Raw genomic sequence first — 12,873 nt, forward strand, 5'->3', positions numbered from 1 at the left:
AGGTGTTGTGGTAGGACTGCAGACCCTCTTTGACAGCTGTGTGTATAGAAGTTAAAAGTTTTGAAAGAAATTTGGTGGTATATTTTGCAGATCCAGCTATGAAACGTTGTTGAAGAGTTTAGGAATCCAGTACATAGACGGTAAATCACAATCATCATCCTTGATAGAGAGACCAAACGAGGATAGCACAGACTTATGGTGTTCCACAATCTCTTCTTTGGAGAGTGTGGTAGCAGTATATGTCTTATCACTGCTATTGTTTTCTACGTCTACCTCTGATAATAAACATTTGGTGTAGCACGTTTTGCCGACAAAAACAATGTTGTTTTGGGCTTTGTCTGCTGGTACGACAACACATTTATCATATACAGTAGACTATGTTTTGCTACATCGGGGTCTTTGAAAGCTGATGTAGCAGTGGCACAGATATTGCATTGCATCGTAAAACTTGATGCATTTCTAGGAATATAAACTTTCAAAATAAGCCCAAAGTTTAACCATTACTTAAATCTGTAAAGCCGAGAGACTAAACTCATTTCTCTTTAGCTTGAAGTCGGGTAAATGAGATACGTTACAGAAAACGGAAATTGTGATATTCTATTATTACCTAATCTGAATTATTTTTCCTTTCTTTATTCTTGAAAGTAGGAAGTAATTGACGGCTGGTATAGTAAAAAGGTTGGGGGGGGTTTCCGCCTTTTTTCCATAATGCAATTAAATGACCTATCAATATCTTTAAAAGATACACTTTACAAACATTTTAATTGTTATTTCTGGAGGATATGAGGTATAAAATCTTGGCGAATACTATAAAATCAGATGCGATGTTTTCCTTCATGTGATGAACATCTTAATCTTAGAAAAAGAAGTCTTTTAATGTGTAGAAGTCGTTCACGTGCTTTTTTATCACACTTATTAACCTTTACATGTTTTACGCCATTGATTAAATATGTCATTTTAAAATAAAACGTTTAGTACTTGAAATTACACATAGCTTTTTTTCCTAGACGGTAATTAATATTATAATAACATGCAGATAAATGATATATTATGTTCTTTTTATGTCTCTCAAATCTGGTTTAAACTAGGTATGACTAGCTATGTAAATAATCATTCTTCTGGCAGGTATGGATTGCATGTTTTTATTTAACATTTCAATTGTAGGAAATTTAGTTGTGAAAATATACTCATTAGCTTTGAAATACACTAACATTTGAAACTTAACTGTTTTGAACAATTTGAATTAACAAATTTGATCAGTTTTATTCTTTAATCTGTTACGCACTGAATAACATCTTAACATCAAAATTCATGTTTATTAAAAACGAATGGATTTACAGGTACATAAGTTTAGTTTTAACATTTCTCTGCTGTAATTGATAAAATAACATTTTTGTTATCGGAAATGTATGAGGTTTTCCAATTAAAATCACAATTTTCCAACTTGCTGTCCTTTTTTCGAAATAGATAAACTTTCATTTAATTAGCTGTGTGAAATTAAAATCAATTTAGCTTTCCCATTTGTCATAGTTTGCATTTTAATCGGTGTTGTGGATATTTAGGAAATATAATTTAAAATTTCCTACTACTTTTCATCATTATACTCTTATCTATTTTATTTAAAAAGACAAACGTTTTTTCACAAGAACTGAGACAATTTAAAGATATCTATTCCAGTTGATTATCCTATCTATCTAATATTATTAATACTTAAAGCAATCATCATATTTTTTTTTCAAATCATTGGTGACGCCAAAAAAAAACGAACACATATGTGAGATTTGATGCGAAAAAATCCAAGATTAAAACTTAACATACATATTTGTAAAATGTATAAAATTATTTAAGTTGCACAGTGGTCAAATATGAAACACCTTCACTTACGTTATAGTAATATCATTTATATAGACAGTAGTGAATTGTCGAATGTTCCCTGTGTAATAAACATTTATGTTTTTAAATGTGAAATAATTTTTGAAATTGTCGCTCTCCTACTAAAACAGCACAATTATGTTACCCTTGTGATGTTAACTTTATTTGGCATACCTAAAACTGTGGAATGTCAATCTACCGTTACTAAAATTCAAATTTATTTGGAAATTTTGAATTTTAAAAATCTTACCGACGCATTTTAATCGATCAGTTTTCTTGAATAATCAAAAATATCATTATTTATAGAAAAAGTTCCTTGCACTTTTTTTAAATCTTCATTCTCCGATATTTGTTACCATATTTCGGTTATTCACACTTTCCTAATAATGATCATAAAAGTTATTTCTATCTTTTTATTTCATTTTCAAAACAATGACATTGTTTAGACTTGAATTTTCCCTAAAACAAAATGTGACCTATATTAAGTGACAATACATCTCTGATATAACCCGTCCTATGTATGTGTAAATATAAAATAGTATATTAAGTCAGCACATGTCATTAATGCTGTATATATAAGAAAGTAAAGTTGATAACTCTGTTTGAGTTTCCATTTTTCAATAAATAACATATAAGAGATATTATTTTCAATATATGCCTTTACTAAAAAAACTAATTGTGATAGCTTTAGCGCCATTTGCATGTAGTACATTTTGCATTAAACTCTTGAAAATGTTTCATTTTTAGGACAAAGCCGCTGGTGTAAGATAAGTGCTTATTCGTGTTTGTTTTGATGTTGTGTACTAAAGTGGAGCTAATATGCTGATCTCTGTATTCTTGTTAGTCACATCTGAACTTATGTTTTGCTTTCAATATACAGGTAGTATCATACAAGTATGTTTCGTCAAACAACTAGAAAGAAATTAAAAAGTAGATCTTACACATTTTGCTGTTTTAAAACTTAAGGTGATTGGTGTAAAAAACAAGATAATCATTGACATCCATATTTATCTTTTTTTATTCAAAATATTACAATATGAGAAAATATTTACTCTTTTTGTAAAAGAAGTGAAATTTTTTAAACTAGGAATAAAATTGTGTTTACTTTGCATCGAATCATATATATTGAAAATTTCGATATGCTGTATACACGTGCTTCAAGAAAAATAACTCTCATCAGAGGCAGATGAGTCAAATATCTAGGAAGATTATAATCCAAATAAAATCAGATATAATTCGGCGTAAACTAGTCTGCCTACTGGGTTGATGAATACCCTCATGGACTTTTGATTCTCCAACATTGGATATTAAGGAGGTAGACCTAGGGCTCTTGAAATTAGTGATATATTTGTATCATATTTAATTTCAACAAAGCCTATCAAGCGTTCATTTGATACAGAAGGAAATCAATCGAAGTTACTTGCTTACGTGAGACTGATGTTAAAATAGTTTACACAAACGTTCCAATGATTTGTAAGAGTTATGTTCCTTACCTACCTCAACCTCCTTAAATAAAAAATACCAATCATATTTATTGAACATTTCGATATGCTGTAAATGTGTTTCAAGGAATAACTTCTCATCAGCAACATTGTATTCAAATAAATAGGAAGATCTAAATCTAACCATTATTTGTATACAGTTCCCAAACCAAGACCATCGAAATAGGATTAAAAGATGAAAATATACTTTTTGCATTACATATAGCCTGTGCAGTCTATCTATTTGATTTTTTAACAAATGGAGATACAAAATGTCAGATGAAATTGGCAAGAACGTATGATTTAGCACGAGTTATCTTTTTCAATAAAAGTTCAATAGGAAATTTAAAGTTTTCAAACGTTCGATTTTTTTTCTGTGGATAAATGTAATGAATATATATGCTTTATAGTTTCTTACAGAACGTTTGTTGTATGTTGGTAAGAGGGGTCTGTTACTTAACAAATATTGTTCTTTTCATTTCAGCATGCTACGATTGTGAAAATCCTAATCTGCCAACTGAACACGGGTTTTATGTCATTAAAAATGAAAAGGTGCGTCCAATTGCAACTGTGCAATGTGTACGATTTTTGAAGATTATAAAACATAGTCTTGTTTCAATTCATCTCATAAATATGTCACATCCATATAGATCGTCTATTATTTGCTTCATATCAAAATGGAGTATTGCATATATGAAGATACGTGTAAATTTATTTTTATTCTTAAAACACTTAATGTGCTTGAAATTCATGGTTTTAATTTGGACATGTTCTTCTGAAATGGATTTTTTTTTATTTTTTTTTTTTTTTTTTTTTTTTTGTATTTTTAATGATTACAATGCATCTTTTGTATAATTAGCCAAACATTCAAAACGATGACTATGCCATTGGAACAACGCCACCGGGATTTTCAGTGAGAATGTCATCTATACCAAATTCTGGACTTGGGGTGTTTGCTGAAACCACCATTCCTGCTAATACAAGGCTTGGTCCATACAGAGGTATTATCTACGACGAACCTATAAATGAGGATCAGAGTTACGTTTGGACTGTAGGTGCACATTGTGAAGAAACTATAATTTTGGTATTTAAAAAGAAAATATACAGCCATTATCATGGAATCATTTTGTAAAATTGCAAGTCTCATATTTCTTTACATAACCAATACAAAAGACAAAGCATATGAAACAAATTTAAAAAATTATAATAAGAAAGTGAATTTTATTGAAAACATAAATGATAATGCAGAAACGATTAGGCTAAGAATAGTCAAAGTAGTGTATTTTTTTCAATGTAATACGGAAAAAAATATTGGCATCAAAATGCGCGTACGTGTCATGGTTTGTTATTAACTACTCTAACTTGATTATTATTAATATGATGATACGGTAAGTACAGCAAAATGTACAAAATTTTGCAATTATTGGAAGAAATGAAGGATGTACCTTACATTTTCTCTTTAATTTGTTTGGCTCGTTTAAAAGTTTTGAAATTTTATTCTGTGTTTTACGTTGATTCTAGAAGCAAACAAATATAAATTTCAAGACATTTCTTTCACTTTTTCATGGGAAAACCAACACATAGTAGCTTCATCAACAAAACTTTTGATCATTAAGGTGCTTTGAGTTTGATATAAGAATGTCACATAATAAAGCGTTTTGCTGATTTTTCAATTATTTCCCTTAGGCGTTGTGCACCACCTTAATCTTTAACAATTCCTTCTTTCGCTATAGATTCACTACACTGATGAATTCGAAGAAGAATACCGTTACATTGATGGAAAATCCAAAGCTCATTCCAGCTGGATGCGATACGTCAACATGGCCGACACGATTGATCAAGAAAATCTTTATGTTCTTCAGTATAATTATGAAATATACTATGTCACATATGAATGTATAAAACCAGGAACTGAGCTATTAGTATGGTATGGTGACGATTACGGTGCTATTTACGGTTTGGAACGAACGGAAGAGGACTATCAAAGACGCTTTAACACATCCACAGAAATAGATTACCTAGATACAGTACCATCAGGTATAGTGAAGGTTTCTCTAAGAAATTATAAATAAAAACAATGAGCTATTCTTATTGGTTAAAACATTATCATCAACGACGAAACTCGGAGTTTATAATGATAATTGTCAGGAGGTTCGTAAGGAAGTTAATTCGTTGTTTGAGCGATCCACGAAAACCGCAAAATTGGTAATTCGTGATTACTAGTTCTCTCTCCGAACAGAGGATTTTTTTTCTAGTCTACATATGCTATATTTTACGTAACAAAAGTCCTTTCTGCATTGATATCTCTTTTTTTAAAAACATACCATCATCCTCCCATTTAAAACAATCATATTAAGAACGATAACTCTTACAATTTAACAATGCCATATACTATTAATGAAATTTTAATCTCAAAAGTACAACAACAGAACGTCAAACTAAGACATGTATGTGGTCTGTAACTATTTCTAAATTAAAACTAAAAGTGAATCTGGTGATGCATGAATCCTCTTGATTTTTCACAACTTAAAAACTGCCACAAGGACATAAATGACTAATACTTTAATTTCTCTCATAGCTAAGCACCAACACTGAGTTCTTGCTTTAACGGAAAATATACACATGACGTGCCTACTTCTAAATATAGAAATTCATAATTGTACAGAAAGATCAATTTTGGACAAAACACAGATTTTCTTTAAAGTGCACATTTTGCTTCTTTTTTTTTCTTTTTGTTTAGATATTGAAGAGGAATTTATCTCTGTAGCGTATGAAAATCAGACCTTTTTGGCATTGCAGTAATTAACGGCGTCACGTTTCTTTTTAAATTACAGTGATTGAGTAAATTAATTAAAGGCCTACTATGTTTTTTTGTTACATGGCTGGCCTATAGAGTTTTAACGACACTCGGCTCTCTCACAGTTGATTTATTCCTTCTTTTTGAACTTTTTTCCAATAGAAAAGGTTGTCCAATACTCGTCCACGTGCTACAAGTTTAATCGGCAGTGTCCGTTTAAAAATCCACCGAATCGTAATGGAAACTTCACTAAGACATGTCTATTGGGGGCATACTATGATATTTGTAAATATGCAGCATGTGATATCAACCCATGTACTGGTGTAGCCGACTGTGGTTATTGTAAAGGTAAGAACTATATTTTTCATTTTGAACATGGTTGGATCCAGATATTTACTAGGGCGGCAAACTCGGGGCCCAAAATTTGTCTTTAAAATATTTAATAAATATATGCATCATTTTCACTTTTACTTGCATTAAAAAACAATAGAATGTTCGATGGATTGTTTTCACTATATTCTTAGCATTTAAAATTATAGCCTTATTTAGTGTTGTTCATGTCAATACGTTACAAAAATACATACTTCGCAGAGGACGCTTACCCTACCTGTGCACATGGTCCATGCTCCCAGTTTTTAGTGGAGTCCGAGTTGCTCATTTGCTTTTGTTACTTTGTATGTATGATTTTAGTTACTTTATGTTCTTTGTTGTGTATGTCTGTTTTCCATGTCTGGTCTTTGTCCCTGGATTACATTCTTTTGATTACCGCTATAACCTTGGTTCCCTTGATTACTCTTTCACATTAAACGTAAAGTTTAAAAGCTGTGTTTTTTATAGACAAGCCATCATTACATCTACTCGCAATATTCCGCGCAAAAGGCATGTTCGCTATTTCATAACTTTTTAATCTCTGCAAAACTTAATACTAAGTCTAACTCGTGTTTATGAAAATAAGTGATGTACACTGGAGACAGCTTCGCGGATACTTAAATTGTATTTCAGTTCATTGTGGTAGACATTAGGCTATATGCTCTCACAACTTATTATGTCAGTGCAGTAATCCAGCGCTTATTGATCTTTTTTGTTGGCATGTGTTCGTTTTTCAGTTTTGTTGTTGATATGTGTTGTTTTTATTTGTATGTTCACACTTCATAAATTAAACAAATGTCCTTTGTCTTTCTTTTATTTGTTTTAACAGAATATTGCTACTACATGGGAAAGTACTTTAGACCATATCAAGAATTCGAAAATGCCGATAACGTAAATGTTTGTTTTTGCACTGTCAACTTGGAAATAAAGTGTTCTGAAGAATTGAGTACTTATGGAGACATGTGTTTTTATTGAGTCTCTTATACAATTACAATATAGCTCTGAAGAAGTGTCTCTAGAGTAATTTTGTATTTAGATTATTTTGAGAAGTATTTAGGTAAATAAAAGCAGCAGCGGATCTAAGGGCAGGATTCTGGACTCCCTTCTTTTGGTCGAAAATTTCCTTAGTTTTGGGCATAATCTGGACAAAATTGAGCTAATTATAGACTTGTACACCAACCTAACCCTTTCTAAATTTCTGGATCAAAAGCTATAAATTTGTCGATCCGTCCTTGATGAAGGTTAGTTTTCATATTAAATAAAAACATTGATAAGTTCATTTTATTGTAACTTTGTTAAAAGTAAGGAATCACATGTTCAAAAATATCATGAAGAAAATAGACTAAATAAACAGTTTTATATTACATGTTGTATGTTATTCTTGACGTATGTTTTTAACTGTAACTCTTGGTTTTTAACTAATAGAACAAAGACAAAACAGTGACAAACCTTGAGACAGTGATATCAGTCTAATTAAGATGAAAATTTGAATAAATAGCTATCCGATAAGAGCATGATACATCTGTACCTATGATTGTAGTAAATATAGTTTTATATTTGAAAACATGTGTTACGCTGATGTTTACCTATCGAACACGGGTTTTCTATACTATATTAGACTTCATATATAGTTATGAGGATGTTTGAGTAGCATTACAGGAATTTAGTACCATGTTAGAATTCTCTCAAATGATACATACATGTAAATCAACTTTATTTTAAAAAAGTATACAGACCTTAGAAACTAGTAACAAAACAATATTGTAAAGTTTGAAGTTTCTTTAATGAGGGGTTTTTAAGTTACAGTTTGACAAATGAAAAAAGCCCAATATATATGTAAATTCTTAAACTAAAACATTTATCATAAAAAACAATTCACACACTGAGTGAAAGAGTACTCAAGGGTACCAAGATTCTAGCGGAAATCAATGTAACCCAGGGATAAATACCAGACATGGAAAACAGACATACACAACAAAGAGCATAAAATAACTAAAATAACACAAAGTAACAAAAGTAAATGAGATCATCCGCCGATTTTGCTCGTAGAAAGTCAAGTCCAGGGTTGACGAAAGATGAAAGGAAACTATGACAAGTTGAACAAATTAGTTTTTTTTCTGTGCAGACGGATATACAGTAACGATCCACCAGTTCATGATGATGACCATAAAACTTCTATAAGGATGACTTCAATCTTGTAGCAACATAACCCTGTTCCAGACGCCTAATTGTAAGAAGTCTAGCGCGATACGTCTTCGTAGCTTCGGCAAGCTCAGGTATGACGTGTAGGTTTTGAAATGAAAACTCTATACGCAGATGTTGAAAGGATGTTGCCATATATGAGAGGAAAGTTGACAATACGGAATGAAAAGTCATCGCTTTGTCGTATAGTTTAATCAATAGTTTTCCTTTACCATTAGGTAAGATATAGGAAGTAACAGGTGTTGTGCCATTTGAACAGCCCTTTGACCTTTGACGACCCCGGTGATGACAGTTGTTAAAACAGTGTACATATCGTTAACAAACATGGCAATCATGCCTTCGTTCTGTTGGATGGAGCATTATTATAAGGTGGAGTGTTATGATACTCGGATAATGATGTTGGTTTAACCAGTAATATGTAAAACAAATAATCATTTTGTTTTAATCAACATTTGGACAAAAACTTAACATATATATATACGTATAACTGCTGGCCTAAACAACATTTGATATCATAACGTATCTCTTAAATTTAAACTATATTTGTGACATTTTTTCTTGCGTTTTAAAGTCATTGAACAAGAATAGGGCAGGTAAACGATTGTCCATTTAAAAATGATATGTACTCCAGTTTTCAGAATACTTAAGAGGGAGTTCACGGAAAAAACAGGCAGTGGGTGGCAGATGACACATTAAGTTTTTAACAAATGTTTATCTATATCATAACATTTGAAAGTTGAATGTGTGATCACATTCGTTTGATTTCCGCTAGAATCTTGGTTCCTTTGATTACTCTTTTAAAAGCATCTTAAACTGAAATACTCCAACCACTATTCATAATAACAGTAAGAACTATTGTTATGTAGTTGTTTTGTTTTTGCTTTGTTTTGTTTTTTTGTTTTTGTTTTTTGTTTTTTGGTTTTTTTTGTTAAAATCTACGGTACGTAAGATGAAAACCAATGTTCCTGCTCCTGAAAAGTAAAACCTAAGAAGCCTTTTTAACACAGTTAATAGTGAATGAATGAAAACCATATACAAGTATATCACATATGTAACTTGTAAACTTGTCTACAAGGGAAAGTGCAAAGTAAACATGTTTAAGTCCCAGTCCGTATGAAATCCAGACTCACACTGCTATGGTGGATTTTACAAAACATAATTATGATAACATATTGTGTATAACAAATCAATTAACATAATATGATAGATGACAAACTCAATTCAATTGAATATTGTATACGAATGGCGCATTCTTTTTTTTTTCAAATAAACAATTTTTATTGCAATTCAGGATAATGAACAAGTCAGAGGAAATGACTGTGTCCAAGAAAGAGGAAATGAATGAGAAAAGGAAATATGCCATGTTTTTTTTTTCAGATATTAAAGTGTAGTAGGAAAAATATCAGGACTAGGTAGTGTAGGTACAAGTATCATGGCACGAAAATAAAATTTATTACATGTACTTTATATCATAGAAGAATAAGCTTTTCAGTTTTGTTATATCATGGTAATATGGTATTCATTAATGTGCATTAAAATCGCCGGGAAATAATCTCGCGGTAATACCCGCCTCAGATTATCCAATATAAAAAAAAACACATTTCTTTCTTTGGAAGAGGGCATTATCGATAAATTGACTGCCCTTGTGATTGAATATTGACTTCAACATTGGTAATTCCCTCATCTGCGGTTCAGGTAATATACTGTCTCCTCAATACATAAGCATTATAATCAGACGTGGATACTAGAATTAATCTTCATACGTGTGTATTTGTTAAATGGGCACGAGGGAACAGGAAATTTATAATCTCGAGGTACAATATAATATTGCTGTAATTGGGATTGTAAGTCTCGTTCTAGCCTCAGTTTCCCATCCGAAATTTTCGATGTAGAACGTATTGAAATCCGAAGACCGACCTGCATTTTATTGTTTACTTCCGGGAAATCGAAGCGCTGCATCACAATGCAAAATCTTCTATTTTTATACCTTTCTTAAAATTTTTATCCTGTATAGCTAGATATTTGTCATTTTTTAACAGTATTTTTACACAGAAAGATATTCTGCTCTTTATGTTGAACTCAGTGCTATGATAATGACGAATCTCAATGCATTTGAATGGAAGACGAGGACCCATTCTCATGAAAACGCGGAGTCACGTGACGATACTTACGTACCCTACTGTTGTGTGCTTTGGTTTTAATTTTACGTTATACTTCAACACTTCGAAAAACATGAGAAAGTCAGTGTTGTTTATTTATATATGTAGTAAATCACAGATTAAAACTTAATGTACCTCCTGTAGACAATAAAACTAACCAACTTAACAATAGCTTCTAAAGAGCCTGAATAGCTTACCTGGTAAAATTGGTTATGTTTTTGTTTAATACAGAGCAATAAAGAATAAATCAATTTCATTAATTTAGAGAGACTCAACTAAATACGTGTATCATTTGGTACTTTGTAGGTCTTTAAGAAATAAAATGTTCAAGAGCAGTTAATGAAGAATCGTCTTACAAGTTCGACCTAATGTAAACTTTTTTAAAAGTGCTCTTTAAGCCCTGTAGAAGTGGGGTTGCCTCTCTCTCTCTATCGCTCTCTCGCTCTCTAGCTATGACAGCCATTTTGTTTTGACCATGACCACGCTGAATACAATTTCGAACACAACTTCCCCATGAACAATAGTGACCAAAAAGCTAATACATCAGATTTATGGTTTTTCAATGACATTTTACAGAAAAAAAATAACACACGGACGACAGACGTCCACATGCGTCAAGGAATGGAATAATCTGCTTCAATGTGCATTAGATCCAGGTAAGCTGATAGTCTGATTCTCTATGCGAGTCAAAATACGGTAACTATGTACATGACATTTAAGTCGTAGATTTATGATAGAGGTATATTTTTCATTATAACATGGTCATTACATTATTCAAATGGTTTTTGAATATCTAATTTATTGCTCGATATATATCAAACCTACTGTAAATTGATTTTAATATATCAATCAGATAAACGGAGGAGTAGAGCATATTGAATAACAGACACAGGTAAAGTAGCATAACTAATATGGCTTACTTAAGAAGATCAGAATTTATTTGAATATAGCGGTACATTTTTGGTAGATCGCAAATTATAGTTTATACCCGATGTCGACTCTATTATTATAATACTCTTGCACGTTTCAATGTTCGTGAAGTAAGTCGAAAAGTGAGCCGGGAGTCGTTGTAAGAGAAAATAAGCATGTTTTCTGTAACAAAATAGTATATTTTTTTTTAGAAATATTATAGATGGTGGATTTTCGTTATGTCAGTCAATTAATTTTGTGTAGTCTTTAATGGATATTATAATTTTCATCTTGACCTTGACTGTCTTTCCCACAAAGTTCAAAACATATTTAAAAGTTCATTTCTTGGATTTTACTTAATTTTAATTGCATTAAGTTCCTTTTATTTTCACTCATTTATTGTTCATATCTACTTTACTGTTTTGGCTGATGGTTTAACCTATTTTGTCCCGTGGAAGTTTGTGTTATTTTTGACTATTTCGTTTGACAAAGGCCTAGATTTTTTCAGTTCGGTTATTCTATAATAATTTACTATTCATTTTTATCATATACGAAATCATTCTGCAATGTAAAGGGTAGGCGAAATCCAACCAATCCTTTTGAATTCAACGCAACATACTTTTAAATAAAGTATCGCCCATGCAACACAAGTTTGAAAGTAAATAATTACAGGCAAATGAAAGGGCATGGTGATTTAATTAAAGTACTTCTCTAACAAGGTGAGGTTTAATATACATAGCCTATGCAAAGAACTCTCAACCGCGCTAGAGTTCGACAATGCTATACCCGAAAACAGAGGTAGTGTAATACTTACATTTTAGTTGATACGTTTAGGAGCTAGAAGACTCTCTGTTTCGGAACCATTAGTCGAATCGAAAAAGTATTTCAATTGAACACAGTGGTAGACCAAATAAATGGAGATTTAAATTTTCTTTGATCGCTCTCCATTCCAGCACTGCTTCTCTTCTCTTTCTCCTCTTTACCATTGCTCTACCTGCTTTTTTTCCTTTTTTCTCTCTTGTTTAACAAAATTCATTTCCGACTAAAATCTATCATTCTTAACGTCCAACATATTTCAGGGTTA

At 31.5% G+C, this 12,873-nt stretch overlaps 1 protein-coding gene across 1 annotated transcript; it reads left to right on the top strand.

The window, feature by feature from the left end:
* Positions 1-64: 64 nt before the first annotated feature.
* Positions 65-7,883, top strand: LOC148613933 (uncharacterized; the record flags this gene model as incomplete). Its single annotated transcript, XM_088590398.1, has 7 exons — positions 65-140; positions 2,620-2,634; positions 3,838-3,905; positions 4,213-4,437; positions 5,087-5,390; positions 6,313-6,498; positions 7,349-7,883. Coding segments are annotated over 7 exons (1,020 nt in total), but the record flags the coding sequence as incomplete, so codon positions are not given.
* Positions 7,884-12,873: the final 4,990 nt, after the last annotated feature.

The sequence above is a fragment of the Perna viridis genome, chromosome 6, assembly GCF_037379345.1.
Source record: "Perna viridis isolate PV_CMFRI_1.1 ecotype Kerala chromosome 6, ASM3737934v1, whole genome shotgun sequence".
Classification (NCBI taxonomy): Eukaryota; Metazoa; Mollusca; class Bivalvia; order Mytilida; family Mytilidae; genus Perna; species Perna viridis.